Below are 25,738 nucleotides of genomic sequence, written 5' to 3'. Positions count from 1 at the left end.
AGATGTCTGGGTGGAGAATTAGTGGTTCAGAATCAAGTATCATGGCAGAAATCAAAAGTCCCTTCCAAGTCACAGGTCTGGGGCCATGATGTTAGCAATGACCATGGGAGGCATAAAAATGACAAAACATCCATAGCAACCACAATCAATTGAGGCTGTTTGAGGGTTGACCTCATTGTAGGCACTCTGCTAAGTGTGTCACTTGAATTATCTCAGCCAGTCCTCACGACCACCCCATAGGAGGTTGTTATAGAAGCACACATGTGAACGAGGCCTGGAGAGAAGTTCAGAGGATTGTAAAATCTTCCAGCTGCAAGAAGGCCAAGCAGAGATTTCAGCTCTGTCTTCTGACTCAGCCCACAGGAAAGGCCAGGCAAGAGGAGGCATTAAATAAAGAGCTCAGTGACACACAGAGGTGTGAACCTGAGTGAGGCGGAGGGCTCCTTGACTTATCCTGGGGCACACAGCAGGCAAAGCCCCTGGAGGCCCCGTGGCTGCAGAGGAGCTTAGACCTCACCTGGGGCACAGTGGGGCCGGGGCCAGTAGGTCTGACGAATGATTGTTCTTCCAGGAACAGGGAACGGTTCTTGCTGCTGTCCTTGCCCGCTCTTCCCTGCCCTCCCCCATGGACAGGGTCAGGATTAGGAGGCCAGCAGACCCCAGCCTATGCTATGGAAGTGAGAGAAGCAACAGAGGAGCCTTGTCCAAAGGCAAAATCTGCCACAGTGGGTAGTCTCCAACAGTGAAATCAAACAACACAATGGCTTGTGGATTTTTTTTAATAACAAAAAAAGTATTTGGGGACCATTTGGGTGGCTCAGTCAGTTGAGTGTCTGACTCTTTGATTTCAGCTCAGGTCATGATCTTACAGTTTGTGGTCTCTGTGCTGACAGTGCAGAGCCTTCTTGGGATTCTCTCTCTCCTTCTCTCTCTCTGCCCCTCCCCTGCTCCCTCTCTCTCTCTCTCTCAAAAATGAATAAATAAAATAAACATTAAAAAAAAAGTATTTTCAAGATAAATCTCATGTAGAAGTCAAGAATTTACAAAAGATGAGTAGCAGAGAGATTCTGGTTTAAAGAGAGATGAAGGAATCCCAGAATGTCCTCCTTCCACCTATTTCCAACCTAGATACTTTCAAGGACACTAGGGCCATAAGCAAGGTTGGACCCCTTGGCATCATCAGGAATGGTCAAGGACCCCAAGCAGTCTAACTCTTCTTAGAAATTTAGTAGCAATCCATTACCATACAGTTTTCTAAAATCCTAAAAAAAAAAAAAAAATCTATTTTCCACCTGTACCACACTTTTGGCTACTAAGTCCATTGCTTCCCAGCCACTTAGAGAAGTACCACTTAATTATTGTTACCTTTCCCTTGTCTTAGACTTGCCCTGTTCTATCTTCAAGGAGTATGGTTTCTTCTTCTTAGTAGTTACACTAGAACATTTCATGACCTTTGAAACTTTGTTTACATCCTCCTCCTCTTTCCAGACAGAACATTCCGAATCTGTTTAGTCTGTTCTCACTGGAGGACTAAATGCAATAATGTATGTAAAGCACCAAGCAAGCAACAAGGGTGACATAAAGAAGGGGTTCAGCAAGCATTATGCCTTTATCCTTCCTTTTCCATTGTCTTCATCACTTAAAGGGCTCTTGCATGGTTTTGTCTTCCATTGTAACCCTTTGTTCTTTTCTTAGCTACACTCATTGCTGTACCTCAAATAAGGTTGGACAAGACAATGAAGTCATCTCTACCTACACAGGCAAACAGTAACACTTCAAGACTGTGAACACCAATGCCAACCAGCACCATGGGAAGTGCCATCACAGCCAGGAACACAGAGTTCACCCTTCTCTATGTAGCCTCCACATTCCCTTGACAGGAAAATTGCAGCAAAGAAACCTTGGCCCCAGTAAGGATTTCTATTATGCTTCTGCATAACTGAGGGAGGTACAGAGGAGAGAGAGAAAGAGAGAGAGAGAGAGAGAGAGAGAGAGAGAGAGAGAGAGAGAGAGGAAGCGAGCATAAGCAATAGGGAGTGAGCAGGGGGGGGTCTGATCTAGCTGAGCCATGTGGGAAGAAGAAATACGTTTCCTCTGCAGAAAGAGAGGCATGAGAAACAGAGAACAGAAGTCCTCAGACAGGACTGGAACTGTTAGGAAGGGGGCCAGCATTCACTTGGTAAACTTATACGTGGAGGAAAAGAAAGTCACGGGAACGTCAAGACATTATTGGCAGGAGGATAAATTGGCACGAGCTTTTGAGAGGACCATTGGTCAACATCTATCACAGTTTTAAGAGATTCTGGAATCACATTTTTTAGGAATCTAAACTTGCAGAAATTTTAACATTGTACAAATAGACATACAATGATGTTCAGTCAAGCATTGTTTCTAAGGGCCTAAGTGTTCAGCCTAAGTGTTCAACAGTGACTGTTTAATAAATTACGGTGTATCCATATAATGAATATCAGGCAACAGTGAAAACACTGAGGTAATCATATATTACCAATATGAAAAGATCTTAAAAATGCACTAAGTGAAAAAGGTAAGTTGTAATATGAGCCAGTTTTTGTTTCATAATAAAATAAATACAGCAGTCTGGAAGGATACATGTGGATTGCCGTGATTTTCTTGGAGAGGAAGAGCATTGTCACTTTTTACTTTGGGTACTTCTAGATTGTTGAAATTAGTAATTAAACATCAATTAAATAGAAAAGCTAGCTCTAGCACAGTGGTTATGTGCATGGGCTGTGAAGCCATAATACTGGAGTTGAAACCCAGTTCTGCCTCGTCCTATAAATGATAAGTAACTCAACTTCTCTGTGATTCAGTTTCTTCATTTGTAAAATGATAATAACGATAGTACCAACCCTACAGGGTTACTGCGCCAATTAAATGAGTTAATACGCTCAAAAAGTTTAGAAAAGGCCTGGAATCAGCAAATGCTTGCTAAATTGTTGGCAAGGAAAACAATAATTTGGTTCTTTTTTTTTTTTTTTTTAATGGCCAGAATGTGGAAGGAGAAAAGTGGGAGAAGATTAGTGCCAGATGATAAAAGGCCTTGCACATCCGGCAAAGGAGTGAGAATTAACTTATTCAGTAGTCAATAAGGAGCCACGTAGTCATTCAACAAATATTTATTGAAGGCCTTCTATGTGCCAGGCACCATTCTAGATGACTGGGACACATCAGTGAATGAAATAAAGAGCATTTTAGAAAAGCACCAGTGTAACCAAGACTGGCCTTTGGGGCACGATGGTGGCATGTCTTAAAAGTGTTTTATGTGTGTTTGTGGGGGAGATGATCCAAAACACTGGGGGTTGTCAGCCAGGAGGTCACTGCATTGTTCAGGTGACCAGGGGCAGATACGTGAGAGGGATATATGAAAGGCCAGAGAAAACAGGCAATTCCTAGTGTTGGCAAGGTGGCTGAGGGGAGGGGGCGGGTGGGGAGCTGTGGTGGCCAGAGAACCTTTGAACACCAGCTTCTTAAAGTTCATTTGAGCACCAGCTGACTCAGTTGCCCTGGACCCGGTCCTAATCCCATGTCCACCACTGCTGATGTGAGGGGCCCTGGAAAGCTGAGTTTTCATGAGTCTCAGAATCCTTTTATAAAATGACAGGGTCTGACCCTTATGATCTCCAGGGCCCCTTTTGGCTCTAACATTCTACAGTTTTCATGTCATTATAAAGCGGCAACAGAATGGGACTTCCTTTCCCATTACCAATATGTTATATTCTAGAGTCAAAAGAAAAACCACCAAGACATAGGATTCAGATGTGCAGGATAATGTATGAGAAGACTGTTTACATTCATTTCCTTTCTGAGAAAGCACATACTGAAATGTACATGTCAAGGTCTGAAAATGGGTTACTCAAATAATTTCCTTCCATACATGCAGCTGTTCTAAAGTATAAGCCACACTCGTCCAGTAAAACCATCATCTGTTCTGTAAAGAATATGAGCATTCATCTGGCCCTTATTTTTAGAGTAAGAGGTCAAGTGCACAAGGGGTGAAATGTAGTCAAGTCCACAGTGCCAGATGCAGACAGGGCGCTGAAGTCCAATTATAAATCGTAATACCTGAATTTGTGGTTATTTAAATTAGATGTCTGAAAAGATCAAAACAAGGAAATCATGGACTATTAGTGTGGCAAACAGAAGCTGCAAAAGCCTACGTTTCATTTGTTCATTCATTCAACAAATTTCTCTCACAAAGTAAATCACCAAAATAAACAGACTCTGACTCATTTCCCATTGCTTGCTGGAGTTTGGTTCTTTTTCCCCACCCAGGGTCATGGAATATGTGAACTTCAGACTTACTCTCTGTGTGAGAAAAACCCTGCGAGAAGATAATCAACTCTATGTTAGAAGAAATTGCAACTTTCCACTACTCACAAGTAAAAGGCACAGGAGCCAGGCTACCTGAGCCCTGAGCCCAGCTCTGCCACTGACCACCCATGCAACTTTAGGCAAGTTACAGGTCTCTTTGCCTCAGTCCCCCTCTCGTAGGGTTGTGATGAAGATGTTACTATTTCTACATTGTTTTGAACAGTTCCTGCTGTACAGTAAGCATACTATATAAGGGTTTAAAAGATAAATCTTAGTTGCTAGAAGCAACACAAAGCAGCTGAGAGCAGTTGCATATTGATTCTCTTAAAGTATATACTTCCTCTTTGTTCATCCTACTCACAAAAGGACCACGGAAAACCATATGTTAGACAAGGATCAGCTGCTCTTTATTCGTACTTCCTTAGGAAGGGCTAGGAAGAATTTACACTAAAAAACCTCCTGCCAGGATTGCTAAAATCAAAATGACTCTTCTCTTTATAAAAGAGATACAAGTTTGTTGGTAGAGATGAAATTAGAATGCCCTGGCATGATGCCCACCAGCCTCAGAGTCTGTAATTTCAACCAACTGTTTGCCTGAGTTATTTGAACCCATTTTATTCTTGGCTGTTCTGGCGTGTGAGTGAGTTGTGTGCGTGTGCGCGCGCGCATGTAGAAATGCACGTGTGCATGTGTAGAAATGCATGGGGTGGATGGGTGGAGGGGAACAGCCCAGATGGAGACTTGATGCTTGAATGGTTGAGTCTGGGTCATTTTGGCTCCAAAACATAGAGTTGTCACCTAGAGCAAACTACTTAACTTCTTGAGCCTTAATTCCTGGGACTGGAAAATGGTCTTGACCAGTGGTCCTTTGGGCTCTTTTCTAAACCTATTATTCAAAGTGGCTGGGATGATTTGTTTTCATAACAATTGCCCCCCTGCAGACCAGCCAGTGGGCTGCAGCCACTGCACTGGCTAGGGAACCTGAGGGTGTCTGGCAGCATAAATAATGAAGAGCACAAACCTTGAATTAAGAGTTCAAGACCCAACTCTGCCACTTACTGTCTTGTGACCTTGAAAAAATACAGACCCTCCCTAAGCCTCATTTTGCCTATCTATATAGAAAGGTGATAATGATAACAGAATCTACCTTATCAGGTAGCTGTGAAGAATAAATAAAAGTACTCAAGAAGCACTTAGCCTGATGCCTGACAGTCCGTGCTCATTAAACAGCAGCTTTCACAATAGTGGCTGTTCTTTTCTCTGAGTGCCCCAGGGGGATCTTAGGTATATTCTTCTTTGATAGTGATGGGCAGTTTATTAGCTGGTTTTTAGATTAGCTTTTAAAAGCTCCACTGAGAACTTTTAAAACAACCATATTCCTCCTCCACTGTTTTTCTTCTTTGCGTTTTTTAAAATTATTTCAAAACAAACCAGCTATTTTAAAGTGTGTCTGAGTGGTGGCCTATTACTCATCAGATGAGATTCCAAAGCTTTTTGTAGGAAGGATTTCATGTCAGGATGCTTCGGTCAAGGAGCTGCCTGTCCTGTTCTTTCTTCCCTTTGGACAGGCCCCTGGAATGAGCAGGGCTTTGAATACCTCCCACCAAGGTGGCGGATTTAGGGGGTGCTGGGAGCTCAGCCTGGAGCAGCGGCTGGAGGAGTCAGTCAGGAGAACCCGCAGGAGAGTTCTGGCCTTGGTCCTTCCAACAACTAGCTGTGTGACCTGAGACTGGCCACTTAAACTCGCCAGTCTGTATTGTCTTCATTTGTGGGGTCAGCAGTGAGCAAAAACCAGGAAGACAATTCACCCAGGAGAACAAACAGTAAACACTGTTCCTTTAACCAGTTATCCAAAAAATGCATATTATAGGAATATGAAGACCTCAGGTTTAAGTTTATTAAAATATAAATCTGAAAACAACGTCACTTTTCAGGGCGCCTGGGTGGCTCAGTTGGTTAAGTGTCCAACTTCGGCTCAGGTCACGATCTAAGGTTCGTGGGTTGGAGCCCTGCGTTAGGCTCTGGGCTGACAGTTCAGAGCCTGGAGCCTGCTTTGGATTCTATGTCTACCTCTCTCTGTCCCTCCCCTGCTCACGCCCTGTCTCTCTCTCTCTCTCTCAAAAAATGAATAAATATTAAGAAAAAAAATTAAAAAAAGAAAACAATGTCACTTTTCTTCTGCATTACTGGGAGCACTAGCACATTGGCATGAGGGCGTGGGACTAGAAACCACAATTCATATTGTGTTTCATGAAAGAAAAGGAGGTAAATGTGGTGTGAATCCTCATCTCCACAACTCACTAGTTTCGAGGCTCAACGTCTTTGAGACTCCATTTCCTCACTGGAGGAAAAAAAATGGGTAAAATGGAGATAATGAAAATACTACCCACTTGATGGGTTGTTGGGAGGTCTGGAAATAATGTAGGTAATGGAGCTCGCCTAACATTTGTCATCTACCAGACCCTTATTGTTTTGAGGCTAAAGATGATGATGATGGCTGATTCTCCCTGGCTCTATAATATTATAATGCTGCTGGAAAAAAAAAAAAAAAAAAGAAAAAAAAAACCATTCTCCTCTCCTTTCTTGGATTCATTGTCAGAATCTGTGCAGCTCCACTCATTCAGTTTCCTAGGGGATTGTGACCCATGACCTCAGAGATACCAGGCAACTCCAAGTACGGCTCCCCCACACATCACTACAACGTCAGATGCCCTTCCTGCCATGCCCGCTGACACTCACTCAGCTCTGCAAATGGCCTTCTGGCTTCAAGGGCCAGACCCCCTCCAGCGCCTGAGCACAGAGCAGAAAGTGACACCCTCCCTCTGCCTCACGACTTCCGCCTACATCTCCCCACAAGCAACCACAAACCAGTCGCCCCCCTCCCAGAGCTCAAGCTCTTTGGCATATGTCTGCTGCCACCAAAACGCTGCACGTCTGTGCCAGCCACGAGGCCACCATATTTACCAAGTAACTCATTCCACCCTGGGGAGGCCCTCGGTCACTTGTTTTCAAATGCCCCTTTGCTTCTGAGGAGGGTTTTTCTTTTCTTCCTTTTTCTCCTGTGATTCATCTCTTGTTTTTGGGTAATTCAAGCTCCACACTGACTTGAATCGCCATGGAGTCTTTATCTACTCAATATCAAAGATGTCTCTTCTCAAATGTTTTTTTGAATTCTTTCTCAATACCAGGTTCTGTTTCTGTTCCCATTTTGCAACCTAATAAGGACTGAAATCTGTTTTCAGTAGTCACTTGATTTTTTTTTTTTCTCAGCTTTAAAAATAATTTCTGAGAGCCATGGAACTGGGGAACTGAAAGGAACTTGTCAAGTCCTTGTTTCATTCAGAAAAAGCTGGGCCCCTAGGGGTAACCTTTGTTGTGGTCACACTGTGGCAAGACACTCAGGAGAGGGAAAGCAGACCATGGACACCCACGTCCTTGTACCTCTCAGCCTATCACACACCCTATTTCTTTGTTAAGACAGGTCCAGGTTCTACATGTCAGGGCTTCTGACAATGACTGCACTTCCTTCTATGGAGAGACTGGAGCGGGTGCCTGGCAGGTCTGCAGAAATGGCCCCCTCCAGGTGCCCTAAATCCATCATGGACTCATTGCTCCTCTCTTGTTTCCAGGTTGTGGTAAATGCTGCTTCCTCTTCCTGGTAACACTGGCTAAGTCACATTCATCCTCTAGGTGCTTTCTCCATGAAGCCCACCGGAGCCTCCAGTTCCACGAAGGCAGGGAGCCCTTCCACGTTTCCCTGGGCAGTGCCTTGCATGCTCCCTCTCCAAGGTGGAGACTGCTCACCAGTCTTGCAACAGATCATTAACAAGTTTGCATCCATCTTCCCCCAGAGGACTGCGTGCAGCATGAGGGTAGAGCAGCCACAGCTGACTCATACCAAAGTGATGGTGACTTTTAAAATCTCTTCTGCCTGCAGAGACTGAGGTGCTAAGCACTTGAAGAAGGGAAGAGTCCCAAGAATAGTCAAGAGCCCACGGACAAATGATTTCACAATTTCACACTGAGGGAGTCTCCTCTAAATTTTTTAAGAAACTGGGAATAGACCTCCTACCAAGCAAATGTGGGGAGGAGAGCAATTAACCAGGCCCAGGTACGGATACACAATTCCTCCTCTTGATTCACACCTTTTCTTAGCCAGGGCTGTGTTTCTGCAGAAAGGAATATGCCTTCCAGAACATCCTCCTGGTAAACCAAAGGCTTTTGTAGTCTAGCCTTTGACCCCAGGTGACCCAGCGTCCTGGTTGCCCTTTGAGGAATGAGGGGAGGGGAAGACTGGACCCCAGTATTGGCAGGAAGGGGGATACGGAGGTGAGAATGGAAAAATTCCAGGTCTTGACTTCTCTGGATTATTTCCCCACATTATCTCCTATAATCCCCCAAGCAGCCCTAAGATGAAAGTCCTTTATGATCTCCATTTTACCTAGGAAGCAAGAATGGAATGCAAAGTTCAGTGACTCACTGAGATCACAGTCAGACTGGACGGAAGTTGTGCTGAGACGTACCCAGAGCAGCACACTCCTAACCATCGCCTCTTTCTGTAATTTCCTATAGACCCTTCTTTTTTTTTTAATAGATGAAATTTATTGTCAAATTGGTTTCCATAGAACACCCAGTGCTCATCCCAACAGGTGCCCTCCTCAATACCCATCACCCACCCTCCCCTCCCTCCCACCCCCCATCAACCCTCAGTTTGCTCTCAGGTTTTAAAAGCCTCTTATGCTTTGGCTCTCTCTCCCACTCTAACCTCTTTTTTTCTTTTTTTTTCCTTCCCCTGCCCCATGGGTTTCTGTTAAGTTTCTCAGAATCCACATAAGAGTGAAAACGTATGGTAACTGTCTTTCTCTGTATGGCTTATTTCACTTAGCATCACACTCTCCAGTTCCATCCACGTTGCTACAAAGGGCCATATTTCATTCTTTCTCATTGCCACGTAGTACTCCATTGTGTATATAAACCACAATTTCTTTATCCATTCATCAGTTGATGAACATTTAGGCTCTTTCCATAATTTGGCTATTGTTGAGAGTGCTGCTATAAACATTGGGGTACAAGTGCCCCTATGCATCAGTACTCCTGTATCCCTTGGGTAAATTCCTAGCAGTGCCATTGCTGGGTCATAGGGTAGGTCTATTTTTAATTTTTTGAGGAACCTCCACACTGTTTTCCAGAGTGGCTGCACCAGTTTGCTTTCCCACCAACAGTGCAAGAGGGCTCCCGTTTCTCCACATCCTCTCCAGCATCTATAGTCTCCTGATTTGTTCATTTTGGCCACTCTGACTGGCATGAGGTGACATCTGAGTGTGGTTTTGATTTGTATTTCCCTGATGAGGAGCGACGTTGAGCATCTTTTCATGTGCCATGAAAAGATGGCATGTTGGCCATCTGGATGTCTTCTTTCGAGAAGTACTATAGACCCTTCTTAAAGGGGTCAGGAAGGGGTCTATGTGTGTAATAAGACAACTAGGAAGTTTAAAGCAGGTATTTTTAACACTCTTTTCTGTCAAGTCTCCCTGCTTGGACAAGTCTCTCCCCTCCTGGAATGTTCTTTTGCCTCCTATGACAGTGAAATACTCCCCTGCCATAAGGGCTTCAACCCGACTTAAAACTCCCATTCTCCATGCCATTACAATTACTGTTCTGCACAATGCAATGTTTCATGTGATTGTTCAGCAACTGGTAGAATAATTTGTTATTTTATAGCAACCATGAAAACAAATATTTGTGAGCATTTGCTATCTGCTGAATACACTTTTCTTGTTTAATTTTCATAATAGTTCCATGAAATTGATACAACATCTCCCTCCTTGCAAACAAGGATATTCAGTCCTGATAAGCCCACAGGGGAAAAGTAATATATCCTAGCAGTCTGGAGTGTAAGCTCTGTATTAGTCTGTCTGGGTTCAATCCCAGTTCACTGAATAAGTAAATGTATACAAAGTGCTCCTCTCAGCCTTAGTTTTGCCATCTGTAAAATGGATCATGAAGTGCTAAGCACAGGACAGGCACAGAATAAAGTGTGAGGACTTAATACAATTAGGAAGAAGCAAAGCTTGGAATTAACTCCTGATTGTCTTACTCCAGGGCCCATGCTGCCTGCTTCTCAATTAATTCTGAAGTAGGCTGAGTTTATTGTCTCTCTAAGAAGTTAGGTTCAGGGGCGCCTGGGTGGCTCAGTCGGTTAAGCGTCCGACTTCAGCTCAGGTCACGATCTCACACTCCGTGAGTTCGAGCCCTGCGTCGGGCTCTGGGCTGATGGCTCAGAGCCTGGAGCCTGCTTCCGATTCTGTGTGTCTCTCTCTCTCTGCCCCTCCCCCGTTCATGCTCTGTCTCTGTCTCAAAAATAAATAAACGTTAAAAAAAAAAAAAAAGAAGTTAGGTTCAGAAAGGTGAATTGGCTGGTTCACAATCACACAGCTGTTAAATGTCAGGGCTGTTTTAAGCCAATTTGACTTCCCAAGACTGTGCTGCTTATGTTAATCTGTTAGTTTCATGTCATATTCTTCCTTCCAACCGAGTGATAAGCTCCTCAGAGCCAAGTGAAGGCAGTTCCACTTTCCCTGTGTTTCCAAAGGGTCTGGCACAGCATCAAACATGCTGTGTTCACACTACACCATTGGGAAAGAAAATACGGCTGCCCTTGCTCAGCCTGGCACCCAACTTGCTCTTTAAAACCATAAGCAGCACTGGGTGTTGTATGGAAACCAATATGACAATAAATTTCATATTAAAAAAAAAAACCCATAAGCAGCAATATCCATGATGATGGAGACCCTTAAGACAGAAGGAATACAAGAGAGATAATTCCAGAGTCACCTAACAATTATATGCCCACTGTTCTCATAAAAAGTAAATATCAAAGAGGAATTCAAAATGCTCTAAAATAAACTGAATATTCTACAGGACAATGGCCACAGCTTCTTCAATAAATAAATGGTGTCTAAAAAGAGAGGAATCTGTTAGAGATTAAAAGACTTAAGGGACATATCATTTAAATGTAGTATTTCTCATCCGATCCCTGATTCCAAAAATCAAATATTAAAAACCATTTTGGGGACAATCAGGGACATTTGAATATGGGTTATTATGAAATTGTAATTTGGAATTATTATTTATTTGTTTAGGTATGATAATACTGTAGTTATGTTTCTAAAAACCATCTTGATCTGTAAAAAAATATATAATGAAGTATTTATGGATAAAATTGTACAATTCTGGGGTCTATTTTAAATACTCCAGCGAGCCAGGAAAATACTCCTGGGAGGTGGCTGATGAAACAATACTGGCAAATGTTGATAAAGGTTTAAGCAAAGTGATGGGCCCATGAGGATTCATTATATGATACTCAATATTTTCGTGTTTGTTCAGAAACTTACACTATAGGAAATCGTTTGTTTGTTTGTTTGTTTGTTTGTATGTTTGTTTGTTTAAAGAATGAATGGTGTGAGTCCCCAGAAATGTACTTTGTTCTGCAACGACTTTTCTTCCAAGACAGTTCAGTTTCCTTGATGACGTGAAAAGGCTCCCGCATGTACTTATCCAAGTGAGGTCAAGCACCTGTTGCGATGACAGCTCATCTGGACCATTCTGCCTCCCCTTCCCAAACAAGCTCACCGTCCTCACTGTCCCAGTTCTACCATTTCTACTACCTCCTTCTACTCTTCTGGCTAGAAACCTCAGCATCACCATTGCCTCTTTCTTCCCCTTCATCCTCTACCCCCAGGCAGCCAGTGATACTGCACGTGAACCTGATCTAGCCACCAATGTCTCTGACCCTTGGTGTCATCACCTGTCAAAGGTAACTGGTGGGAGACCCTGTCGGTTATAATCTTCTTGGTACTTTCTTTCATAGAAGCTACAGGGCCTTATGTCTAACATGTTATGTTACCTAAGTGGTCGGAGAGCTGCTTCTTCATTATAGGTTCCAGCTGTTTGCCTGATAGGGAAATCACACTCTCTGATATGATGTTCTTATCTGGGACTTCTCTCCTGATGGAGTTTCTTTCATTCCTTTGTCCAATTACACACATATTATGTAGGAACATAATTGGGTGCCAATTCAATGTGTCTCCCCCCCCCCCCCCATTGCTGATGCTGTACCTGTTGACAATTGAAAGTTATGCAACTTTTCAGTGTGCCTTTATAGCCATTATGATATTCCGTATCCAGGTCAACCAGTGGAGACAACTGGGTAGGGTTTATGGTTGGCACATCATTTCGCAAAGGAGTCAGCTGGATAAGCAACACACTCAAGACCAAAAAGCAAGTGAAAGGCAGGGGTACCTAGAATCTAGGTCTCCTAAATCCTGGTCCTGGACTCTTCAGCATCATTCCACCTTGCCCACAGGAGCAGCAAGGCAGCTGGGAGGGTGAAGAGAACTGGGGTTTGGCCTTGTGAAGCTATCTCAGCAATGTATGAATGACCAATAAAGTGATGACAGGATGTACCCAAGAACAGCTGGATGACAGCCTCACTTTTAGTCCTGGAGGTCAGTCAAGTCCAGATCTGGCTTGCAGCCTGAGAAGACCCCCCCACCAGCCTGTCCTAATGGTGCAGGAGCTGGGCCACGGCAAGGACCACGGGGCTCGGTGGTTCCTCCAGAATATGGAGGTGGAAGGCACATGGGGTCAGAGTCTAACAGGTGAGCTCAAATACCACCTCTACCCTTAGTAGCTGTATGAAATTAGGCCTGTTACTCAGAGTGCCATCTTTCTCGAATGTGTTCATCAGCATGTGAACCCTGAGGTAGACCCAGCACGTGGCTCACAGGCCTTTTCCTGGCAGAAATAAAAACCAGTCTCTCTAGAAAAAAGTTGGTTAAAGAGTGGGGTATTTTAAAGGTGGTTAAAATGTATTCTTTGCTAAACAGCTCTTGAAATAGTCTGTAGTTCCAGCAATTCGAAACAATTCCTGGGGTAGCCCTGTGAGAAAAGTAGTTTTTTGCTAAGAAGTTTTGAATCTTGCTCTAATTTGATTACATTAGCTAGTCAAAAATAGACATTAGAGCTGAAAGGAGCAATTAGAGTTTTATGGAAAATTCACCAAGGGATTGAATACCCATTTATTCCCCTGTACCTGTGACCACAGGGCTCAGCATTTCTTTTTTTTTTTTTTTTTTTTTTTTTTGCGGAGGAGGGGTCAGCATTTCTAAACCAAGGTCTCTCCTCATCCAGTGGCAGCTGCTTGTGTGTTAAGCACAGCATCCAAACTCATTAACCTGCTGGTGAACCCCAGCAGTAAAATGCTGCCTCTTGGGGATAAGGCTGTGCACCAAAAAGAGTGTCCACTACCCATGAGTCACTACCCGGCTGGCCAGGGGCTTCCTTCCCCTGTCTCCAGGTCTGGCTGTTCCCTTGGCCTGGAGTACTTCCCTTCCTGACCCTCTTCCTCCAAACTTGCCCTTGAGGGCTACTTGCTCTGTAGGTCTCCTGTTAGATATGAGTTCCTCCAGAAGCCTCCCTTCCCCACCAAATCTAGTTGAGACGACCTACCAGGAGCTCCTGTCATTGCCTGTCATTCTCCATTCAGGCACTTGCCACATCTTATGCAGCGATTAATAACCGGAGATGATTTTGCTTCCAGGGGACATTCGGCATTATCTGGAGACACTTTTGGTTGTCACAATGGTGTGTAAGCGAGGATGCTCCTGGCACTTGGTGGGTAGAGACCAGGGATGTAGCTAAGCATCCTGTGATGTAGAGGACAAGCCCCACAACAAAGAATTATCCAGCCCCAAATGCCACCAGTGCGGAGGTTGAGAAATCCTGCTCTAGTGTAATTGTTTACTTATCTTTCTCACAGTGGCTGTCTCATTAATACTCCATATGATGCCTGGCACATTCCAGGTGCTCAAAAAAGACCCATTAAATGGCTGAATGACCTTCACCCCAGCTCCCATCTCTTGTTTACTTCTGCCTGCTTTGCCCCTGACCAACTCCCTGGACTGGCCTCTCCATTCACTCAGCACAAATTCTATTCTGACTCTGGCCAGGCCCCCCATTCCACCCCTGCTCCGTGCACTGCAGGCCACGGGTGATAGAGAGCTAGGGCTGCCTGCAACAACTCAGAGAACAGGATGTCTGGACTAGCGGTTGAGCAGGGCTAGATGAAGTCAAGGCCATGCACGCACGCACGAGAAAGGGAAGAAGGCCTGAGCTGGCTGGGAGCAGGGCCAGACCACCAGGCAAATTGGGCAGCTGGACTGTGCAGTTAGGGGCTGAAAAGCTGATTAGTTTTCAAACCCTCCACATGCCTTTTATTTAATTAATGGACACTGAGCGTCCATTTCCGAGGCTGCAGGAATCTTCTCCCCCTTTAGCAAAGCAGCACCATAAGATAAATACTTTCTCAAAATACTGAGTCACTGCCCATTTTTTTCTTTGTGCTTTTGCTACTGGGTTCACATGAATAATTATAAGCTTATTTTACATGATCATAAGGGGCTGGGTAATTCTCAGCAATTTCAAGAATGAAATGTTCACAAAGTCTTTCAAGACTGTGACACAAGAGGGTCTGGCAATTCAAAATCACTGCCATTTTAAAACATATTCTCTTATTTGGTTTATTATATTTCATGTTTTACATATATATCATAATTTAAGTTCAAATAATGTAGAGATGAAGCCAGGCAATTTTATGAAACAAAGAAAGTTAGGGGATTGCCGGATTTTTGAAGCTAAAAATTAGATGCTTTGACCAACAGTCTCACGATTTCACCCTTGAATTCCTTCAGAGCTCTTGGATGAATGCCAACCTGTCCCCGTGATTTATCCACATCTAATTTGTCAACTAGGTCTAGAACATTCTGTACATTAACTACTACATGATCTAGTACCTCTGCTTCTAAAGATGATTTAAGAATATTCATTTTGATGGTTTTTTTTTTTTTTTTTTTTTTTTTTTTTTCTAAAAATTTCAGGGCCAATAATTTATTATGTCTGCTGGCTCCTTGTTCTGATCATCTACAAAGGTTCTACCAGGTCTGTGGCTGGTTTCTTCACTTCAATTACTTTAAAAGACTCTCTTGTTTTTGTTTTAATGTCTGATCCTTACAGGATGCTCCTTAAATTATGTGTAGATCCTTTCTGTGGGATTCCTAGGTGAGTTCCCCTGTTATTCCAACTGAATTAACTTTATATTTTTTCTGAACATATCTCCTTCTTATGAATATGCCTTTGTCTTGAGCAGTCCTGCTTGCGCTGATTCTGTAAATCATGATTATTATCTTATGGCCATGAGAGTCAAAGGGAGGAAGGCCATAGAGGGTTTTGCCTGATGCCTGGCACAAAGTAAGTATTTAGCAAACAGTTGTTTATTCTTTTAATGTTGGTCAAAGAAGGTGAGGTAGGAAAAAAGCTGATTCTTTTCAACCCCATCTCCCTAAATGGTTTTTCGAATCTTGTCATACTTGTGCTTCCTGAAACATGTTTGGTGGTGTTTTCTTTTTTTTTTTTTTTTTTTTTGAGGTTTTATTTATTTTTATTTTTTTAAATATATGAAATTTATTGTCAAATTGGTTTCCATACAACACCCAGTGCTCATCCCAACAATACATTACCATTCTCATACCAGACTATTAAACCTAATAGGGTTATTCTATTACGGTGGTCACACACAGATGCTCTCTGCACCTTCTATAGTGCTTCTCTTCCTTTTCTTTTCTTCTATAAAATCATTAGCATAGGAAATGATCATTTGTCCTAATTCATCCCAGAGAGATACTGTGCCAATTTACAAGTGAGTAAACACTCTCATTACTACTAATTGGCCCGATTCTTTAGCTCAGCCAGTCCTATTGCAGTTTCCAGCTCAATCTCATTATCCTTGTCAGGTGGCTTATAACCCCTTTCTACTGCCATATTTTCATTAACTGATCAGGCTATTTCCACCCACTGGGCATTTCCTGGTGCCATTTTAATGCTGAGGCTCCTTGGATTCCTCCACTACTCTTACAATCTGTTTCATGACTCTGGTTTCTTACCCTTCTTTGACAGCTGTCTCAAAAGAACCTTCAATTCCTAAGAAACATAATAGCCCTCTCTCTGCTCTCCCTAGCACCCTCAAGTTCCACCTGTTTCCACCTGTGCTACGTACTATAGCCATCAATGGACTAAAGCCACATATATATATACACACACACATGACTATAGCTCAGCAATGACCACAAAAAGTTCTGATATTTAGTCTCTTTCTCAGCTTCCCAAACTAGCCTTCAGAACCCTCCTATTATTTGCTCCTAAGTCATGCTATCGAGACCAAAGGAGAGATTTGGGCATGTTACCCCTGGGACATGCACGGGACAGCTTCCATCCTATTGACTTCCTACTTCTGCTCTCTTCATTTTCATCAGATTGTCTTTACCCAGCTAGTGCCAGTGTACAACTCCCTCTGCCAATTGTTGCAAAAATGGAGTCACTGTTCTGGAATTCCCCAAGGCTTCCCCGTGTCCTGCACCTGCCTAAGCTTGCAGTAGTTGCCCCAGTTCTTTCCTCATGGGTGCAATTTGTTGACCCCACTGGATTCCTAAACTGGATTGACCCCAATGGAGAAATCACTCAACGTATACGGCCTCTAGCAAAACCCCTCTCTACCCCACAACACACACATGCACCTGCCGTTTCTCTGTATGTCTCCATGTTGCAGTGAGAGCATGGGGATTATTTGTATTAGATGTCTAAGCTGTTTGAACTCAAATGCATCTTGTGGCAAAGCATGCCAGGGTGTGCAAGGAGCATTAAATAAAACACAGCAGGTATTCTTCTAGCAGGAACAGCTGCTCTGGGAAGTGGCAGAAGTGGGTGCCAGAAATAAGTAATTATACTTTATTATCCAACTCACATCACACTATCACTGAGGAGCCACAATAAACGGGAAGCTCTTTGAGAATGGTACAGGGCTGGACAGTTGGGAGTTTTATCACCTGCCCCTGAATGGCAAATTCCTAAAGGGCAAGAACTATGTGTCACTTTCATGGGTGTCCCCTATAGTCTTAATATTACGACTTGCACTGAATAGCTGTTTAATTGAACTGAACATGAGTCATTTACCAAGCACCTACCATGTGCATCATACATTATGGTTCTCCCTTTCTTTCTCTTCTCTATCTCTTGTTCTGGGCTACTCACTGCCCTTTCCAAGAATCTCTACTATACCTGAAGGTATAAGAGCAGGGACCATGTCATCCACTTCACTGCTGCATCTCAGGGCCTGGCAGTGCATGGCACATAAGGTCCTCACTACACATTTCCTGAGCCAGTGAATAAATGAAAATGAACCAACTCGGGCTGCTTTCACAGAAAACACTGCTCAGTGTCAAAGTGTGATCTGTGTTCATTTGTGTCAAACACATTCATGTGTGTCATTTGCCATAGGATAAAGGAGATGTGATGATGCTCATGGGAAAGCAGAGGCAAAAGGGGGTGGATCCAGGCAGGGTCATTTTTTTATAGCACATATGTATGTGTGTGTGTTTGTGTATATGTATATATATAATTATGCCAAATGTTTTCAAAATTACAACCTATAAAGGGATTTTTAACGGAAGCTTGCTCACTTTAGTTAATGGCATCATTTCACACTGCAATCAAGACAAGAATTTACAGTAGACTGACTGTAAGGCAATGCTCTTTACCCAGTATGTGCACATCACATACCACAGCCATTCACACAGAATGCCTTCCCCCATCACCACCCCTGTCTCCACCCAAATTCTGATTATAGATATGTGATTTATTTGCCACCACAGATTTCCTCCCTGTGGGTTACGGTGGCTATTCATTTTAACAGAAGCCTTTCTGAAAAGTGGAGAAGAGATTGTGGAGGATGGATGCAGAAAAAGGAGGCCTTCACTTTAAGTGGCACTGTTCAAAGTGTGGCCCCCAACTGGCAGCATCAGCACCTGGGAAACTGCTGGAAATGCAATTTCTGGGGCCCAATCCCAGTCTTCTAGAGTCAGAATCTCTGGGGGGCCCAGCAAGCTGTGTTTTCACCAACTCTGCAGATGTTGCTAAGGCCTATTAAAGTTTGAGAAACACGGGTCTAAAGTGTCATTTACTCCTTTTCAAAATTCTCTCAGACACTACCCAGGGGAGAAACTGGGTATCTGGAATTCATGGAGGAAGCTTTTCATTATTTACCTTTTTGTACTTAAAATTTTTTTCAGCCACATGAAATTCTGTTTCAATAGAATTAAAAACGGCAAACAAAGAAATCAAACTTCTATCAAGAGCACATTACAAAGGAAAGGATAACTCATAGCAGCTACTCTAGGGTGTTCCTGATAATCATCCCTCAACTGATTACCTGAGCAATTTCCCCTGTCTCCTAAATGACAGGTAAGGAGGAAGAAGACAGAATGAAGATAAGGTAATACATTGGCAAAATGGTATTTTGTTAACAGAACATATTTTGTTTGGTATTTCTAAAAATATTAGAGGAACTAAGGATGTCCCTTCAGAAGATATCAATGTGACAATGAGGAAAGCCAGGACAACATACCATTTCCACACTATACAGCACATTTTTTTAAGCTCAATTATGGAAAGCATTTGTAATGATAACTTGCCTAGATTCTTCAATAATCGGAAGAGAATGTGCACAGCACAATTAAGAGTCTGCATGCAGGTTTTAACCCTTGGCATGATTCTCCCTTCCTAAAGATGACAGCTGCTTTCACACCTTGTCAAATTGGGCCTTGAGACTGCCTTATTTTTAGTCGTCCCACTACAAGAAAACGGCTAAAAGGCTAAGTTAAAGTAATACACAATGCTAGAGACTCTACTGCTATGCTAGTCTGTTTCCAAAGGAAAAACCAGGAAACTACATGAACTAAAGGGCTCATCAAACAAAAACAGTACGAACAACTAGATGCACAGACCCCCTTTCACCCTAACAAAGGTGTAGGGTCAGCATCCCCTATGTTTAACAAAAACATTTTACTTTCCATAAATAATAGGGATCACGAATCTTTGTGCCTGTCAGCTACAACAGTCCCAGGCACTCATTCCTACCAGACATCCCACACCCTCCCTGCAATGAGGGGTGCCAAATGCCCCCCTTTGCCCCCTTTGGCAACTCCACACTGCAGTGGACACTGGAAAACTGAGCTTGTGTCAGAAAATGGACACGATTTTTCATGTTGTTTTCTTAGAGTTGTTATCCATCCCCTAGGGTTGTAGAAGGAACGAAGACTCACTGAAGAGTTTAATCCTCATACTCACAAAACACCACACACTCTTGTAAAGGGTTATAGAAACTCATAGATAGAATTGTGCAAACTATTGCAAGAGCAGTCTTCATAGCTTGAATTCCTTAAACATAGTACTTTGCAATGAAGTTAGCCAAATACAGAGAAACAAAACAGTTTTCAAGTTTTATTCTGGGTTATTTTTAACTCCAGATTTTTTTTTTTTTTTAAGAAAAGGAACAGAACTTGGAATTGAGTTGGTGGTGAGCAGAAAACTTCTCTTCCAATGATCTCTTCTTGAGCTAATCTTATCAAAGGTCTAACATGCTTTTAATGCTTGCAAATAAATAGCTTAACCCTACAGATAAGCTGTATCACCTTCCCCACAAGCTATGGACATTTATACTGAAAAAAGATTTTTTTAATAAAGTATACCCGAGGCATCAAAAACCATGTAGCTCATTTCAAATAGGGATCCTATCAAATATGATTAAATTGAACTCCTAAGTATATACTTTTTCCTCTTAAAAATTGGCTGTACTTAAGGATATTCCTTACCAGTATCATATGCACAAATGCCAAAAGATTAAAAAAGAGAAAAACAAATCTGGAAAAAATAGATCAACGTATTCAAAGGAGATAATGAATTACTTGTTTTCATTAAGCTACATATTGATATATAACATACCACAGGTCATTATAAAAGAAAAACAAACATCTAATAAACCATCAGGATTCTTTTCAAAGTCTTGTAAATTAAAATGCAAAGAAGTAATCTTAAAGCTGTGATAGCAAAGAAAAAAATTTGCATCTCTATAGTTAAATATTTTGGGCTAAAACATTTAAAAATTTTTCTTAACTAGGAAAGAAACTTCCCTGATCCTCTCTGTGAAATGTCTCACAGGAACTGTGTTTGAGCCAACACTGCACAGTGTGTGAGTAAAGGAACAGTCCCCAGGATTCCATGCATTAAGAACATCAGGGAATTTGTGGACAACAGGAGCCCTTACCTGGTCTTCCTTAAGCCTCCAGCATCCACATCCATCCTTTAATAAGGTAAAATTGTGTGCTGCAGAGAGAGGGAAAAGCCAACCAACCCTCGAGGCGGGCTGAGAGTGTGCAAAGCCCCAGCTGACAGCCGGCTTCCCTCTCCCCAGGCTCTCTGCCTAAGAGGCTGCACAGAAACCAAGTCGGTGCCAAATCTTAATCCCTTTGCAGAATCTCACATGAAGCTGCCTCACCTCTTCCATTCCTGCAAAGCCTCTTCCTGCTGCACTTCCTTCTGAAACCATTAATCACTGCAACGACCCACCGAATGAAGCCCAATCTCAAACCGTTCTGAAAAATCCTGCAACACACAGGGTGATGAATGTTTACATTAGCCAAAATGAAATGATGTAATATCCAGAATCAGGGGAGGGCCGTGATCCAGAGTCAGGGCATTGTAAGAACCTCTGTGAAATACAACTCTTCTAGATGAAGGGAAGAAAAGGATTCATCTTTGGGTTTTTATTAATCTGGCCTCTGTACATGTAGAGTTATCTGAATTGTTCTGGTCTCATCAAGAGCACTGTATTTTCCAAATAGAAATTCAGAGCTTCTCAGTTACCCACAGTTTTACTCAAGAGAATAAAAGGTAGCAAACAGAACCCAAAGTGAATTTGTGTGCAAAAAAACCTAGTATCCAGGGGATAATAGTGGAAGGTACCAATCCAGGGATATGGGAGCCTCCCATGCTGCAGGATACGAGAGCTTCCCAAAGCTGCAAATGCCTTCAAAGTAACGGTAACTCCCCGAAAAAGCAGTGTTTCTCTAAGCCAGAAATCCATTTTTTCCCCCTAGAACTTTTGATGAACAAGAAAGCTCAGGGGTTCCACCAACACGGTTCCTGATGGGCAACTGCTATTGATTACTTCAGAATCTTATGGTCCCTGAATCCGGTGGGACGAGAAGATATGAGAGGCCACATTACTGCTGGATGAGCAGGGAATTGGCAGGGGGGAAGGGTTTGTCAACAGCACCTGCCTGGGAGAGAGATCAGCTAAGGTTTCATAACTGCTCAGAGGCTGGCTTGGGATGGGTGGGGATGCCAGAGGTAGACCTTGTTTTTGGACATGTTATTGATCACAATGTGAAACTTTACAAAGTATTAACCATGTGCTAGGCACTGTGCTAACACTTTACATGCACATCTCACTGAACCCTCACAACGGCCCTGCAAGGTAGATACTTTTATTGTTTCCATTCTATAGATGAAGAAACCGAAGCACAGAGGGGTGTTATTGTGGTGAGCAGGTAAGCAGCGGTACCCGATCTGCCTGGTGTGCTCCTTAACCACCAGTCTGTAGCTCCTGCCAGCTTCACTACCACCACCATCCTCACCATCCTCACCATAGTAATGATAATGATAACAGAATCACTCCCAATTATTGAATTAGTGTACTATGGAATAGGCACTTTGCTTAGGGCATTACATGAATATGCTCACTTGCCTTACAAAAGCCCGTTAGGCAGTATTACCGTCCCTATTCCACAGACGTGGAAATGAAGGCTCAGAGGGAATGAATGAGTTGTGGGGCCAGCCACACAGCTGGTTAAGGGAGCAAGTAGGGATTGGAGCCAGGCCTGACAGATTCCAGAGCCTAAATATACTATCCTGAACTGTCCATTCTTCCAATGTCACTTTTGTCACTCAGAGCAATTTTGGAACACCTCTTTGGAAACTTCCTTCAGAACCTAAACATTCCATCTTGGTAAATATACATTTTTAAACATCTGTTTCATGTTGGGCACTGCAGAGGGTATAAATACATGGTCGTGTTTTCCAAAGGCTCCCTACCTGGTAGGGGAAGTGGAGGCAGAAGGAGGTCATTCTATCATGAGGGAGCCTGGGCTAAGTGTTACAACAGGGCCACCAACGGTGATGGGAGTTTGGGCAGGTGAGAAATTATTTCAAAATTATCCAGATTACTGCTAATATGCTCAGTGATGGTAAACATCCATCCTTAGAGGGTGGACGTAATTTTGGCTCACTCACAGGCAAGTCCATCAGAGCCAAGTCTGGGGAATAAAGTGGGTCATCAAGCTGGGCAATTCCATTTTTGGTCACAAGCTAGGTGTGGCTATAAAATGGTGAGATGGATTTTCCTGTGTGGCCCAGACTAGATCTGAAGGCAATTCCTGAAGGGTAGCTCCAAAAATGTTTCGAGCAACGATACCATCTCCAGATTCGAGGCAGAGCCAACCAAAGCGATTCCAAAAGACCAGGCTTCTCAAGCACAGCACTTGACCACACCAGAGGCAGGGGCCTGCAGGATCATTTGTGGCGAGCTCCCTATCAGCAGGCCCAGATCGGCTTGCTTGCTGCTGCGTCCCCGGCATCTGGAACGATGCTCAGCATAGAGGGATGCTCGATAAATATTTGTTGACTGAATGTGAGATACTTTTGAATATGAAATGTTAAAAGTTGTCTTAATTATTTGGCCACACTTAAGACATCTGCATACTGACTGTGGACACATTCCCAGCTGAGTCCAATGGCTAAAGTAAGGCTTTACTTCCCCAGTCTGTCTACCGAGCCAGGCCCTGGGGGGTCAGCCTGGCCATGACTACTTCCCATCCTGTCACTACTCATGGCTGTTCTTGTACTCAGCGGGAAGAGAAGCGAGCACAGACACTAAAGATGCCACCACGCAGGTTCAGCTGAGGGCTTGTAGCCAAGTGGGCTGACGGTTTCTTCCACTAGTGCTGGCTCTAAAAGTCGGGCAACACTGGGGAATGCTCCCACCACCAGTTAGGGGTGGGAAGGGCACCGTTGTGCTCTGCAGCCAAGCTGCACTCCTAGTACATCCAACTCTGGGGAACGAGGGCTGATCACGAACCATCCCCCGACCAGAGCCTGACTCCATACACATTTCAAAGAAAAATGAGTTGACACCTCTGAGACTCCGCAGGGTTTCCCATGCAAACAGGCTCAATGGGAGTTCAGAATAGATCTCAGGACAGTCTGAACCCAGGGGTTTCTCCAGTCTTCCGTGTGCATCAATTCTCGCCTTCTCGTCTGTGTTTGCTCCTGGTTTTTGTTTGTTTGTGGTTGGCTTACTAATTATCCACATAAACAAGTCAAAACCAGATGGGTCAAAGCCTCTCTGTCGCTAGGACCCTCCATGCCAAAGGAATTCTTTGGGTCTAATGTGACTCCCTTGGATGGCCTGTCCACCACCAGTGAAAGAAAGGGGTGGTCTCTCACTAGCTGTGAGACCTTGTCCAACTACTTAACTTTTTGGTGTCTCACTTACCTCACATTTTTTTTATTAAAAAAAATTTTTTTTAATGTTTATTTTTGAAAGACAGAGACAGAGTGTGAACAGGGGAGGGGCAGAGGGGGGCGGTGCACAGAATCGGAAGCAGACTCTAGGCTGTTAGCACAGAGCCTGACGTGGGGTTTGGACCCATGAACCTCGAGATCATGACCCACCCTAAAAGGCACTTAACCGACTGAGCCACCCAGGCGCCCTCCTCACTTTTAAATAAAGAAAGTAACAGTACCCGCAAACACAAGGTTGTTGAATGAGAAAATGCATACAAAGGACTTTAGTGCCAGGTCCAGAGTGGGTCCCTCTCATACTGGTTGTTACTGTTGTTTCAGACTTGCTGGAAATGGGGAAAGAGAGTGGGACAATAGGAGCCACTGACAGTGGGGAGGAACATTCACAGATTTCTGCATCCATTTACTATGTCGTTCTGCATGAATGATTTACGCCCTGTTTCAAGCCGCAAAAGGATTTGGTGTGGTTTCTATATTGCAGCACGTAAAATCAAACAACAACAGTATTCAGCTCTGAAAAGGATTTAGAGCCCTGAGTTGTCTGAGGGAAGCCACTATTGTTAACCACTGTATTTAGCTCTTGAGCTTCTTGGCAAAGAGAGTAACAAGAGAAACACACGGAGGGGGTAGCACAGATGTCATCCAATCCAAAACACAAAACAAAACAAAACACTAAGGGTTCAAGCCGAGAGACAAACTTTTTCCTGGCTCCAAATTTCGAGAGGAATTTATTAGCTGAGGTACAGGGTACCGGGTAATATAACGGATGATGCCTTCCCCGGGACGTGCGTAAAAGATACAGAGACATCTTTCCGAGGGCCCGGACTTGCACGGCTCCTCCAAAAAAGCTGAGGGCTCACGTTAAACTGCAGGTCGAGGGAGGCGTTTATGGTTTCACAGAATGTCAGCACCAGAAGGGCCTGCGGTCAAGCCCCCTGGTTTTTATAGAAGTGGAAAGAGTGTCAGGAGCTCAAGGGGCAGCTGGCTGAGGACCGGGCGACTCTGTGCTTGTCCCCACTCTGGGCCCTTGCCCTCTCCCTCGTTTCTTCCACCAACAAAAAGAAGCGTCCCTTGGTCCCTTTCCCCGTGGGAAATGGCAAAGCCATGGCAGCCTCCTTCACACTGTGGGAATCCCTTTTCTTTCAGTTTGGTTAAAAATAATTTTGAAAATGTTTAAATTTTCAAAGTCCAGGCTGGCGAGTGTCCAAGTGGCTTTAGGAGTCTACAGTACAAAACTGCTGTCAGCTGTAAACTGTTGGCTGTGTCTGCCTGTCGTCAAGATGCACTCCTTACCCCGATGTCTAGTTTTAAAAGGCTGTTTCAGCAGCTATCATTCTTAAAAGCTTTCTAAGTGCCCCTCCGGTGCGCTAAGTGCCCTAAACGGTAGGCCTAGTTGTTCCTTCCAACACCACTATAAGGAAGGTTCGTTCCATTATTCAACCAAGATTTGAACTGTATCGGTTGACGTCAGAGCCCAAGATCTTAATCACAAACTCTGTTACCTTTACAGAACGAGAATCCTTGCGAGGCAGGAACTAAGTCTGTCAACCATGCTTGTGTCAAGGCCTCTGCTTCAGCAACAGAATTTGAGTCCAGCACTTGGCAATTGTCATACAGACTGTAGTTCATTATCCTAACGTTCTGGGAGACTCTCTGGAGAGATGATCTTTAAAATCGGGGCAGTTCTTTAACTGTGGTGTCCTGAGGACAAAATCAAAACAAGGCCCCCAGAGTACATCCAACACGTCCCATCTAACAGGAAAAATCACTTCTGGCCAATCACAGGAGACTGGTGTCTGCTATTCATAAGTAGGGGCAATATGCAAGGTGGTTGTGGACACAGTCTGTGGTTTCTGACACTGTCACTTCTCATGTG

General features: G+C 43.6%; 1 protein-coding gene across 9 annotated transcripts in view; it reads right to left on the bottom strand.

Annotated features, from left to right (window-relative positions):
- Positions 1-25,738, bottom strand: part of PLCE1 (phospholipase C epsilon 1) — a 322,989-nt gene that overhangs the window by 209,326 nt on the left and 87,925 nt on the right. Inside the window, exon 1 of one of the 9 annotated variants that reach the window (XM_040485908.1) lies at positions 20,777-20,800. The exons of the other annotated variants lie outside the window; for them this stretch is intronic. Within the exon in view, the coding sequence (XP_040341842.1) occupies positions 20,777-20,785 (9 nt within the window). The 5' untranslated portion in view covers positions 20,786-20,800. Of the gene's footprint in view, positions 1-20,776; positions 20,801-25,738 lie in introns of those variants that run through there. 9 annotated transcript variants of the gene reach the window in all.

Source organism: Herpailurus yagouaroundi, unplaced genomic scaffold (genome assembly GCF_014898765.1).
Source record: "Herpailurus yagouaroundi ecotype Mexico unplaced genomic scaffold, PumYag 163, whole genome shotgun sequence".
In the NCBI taxonomy this organism is placed as follows: domain Eukaryota; kingdom Metazoa; phylum Chordata; class Mammalia; order Carnivora; family Felidae; genus Herpailurus; species Herpailurus yagouaroundi.
The sequence above is the reverse complement of the archived record's forward strand: the minus strand, read 5'-3'. Positions and strand labels throughout refer to the sequence as shown.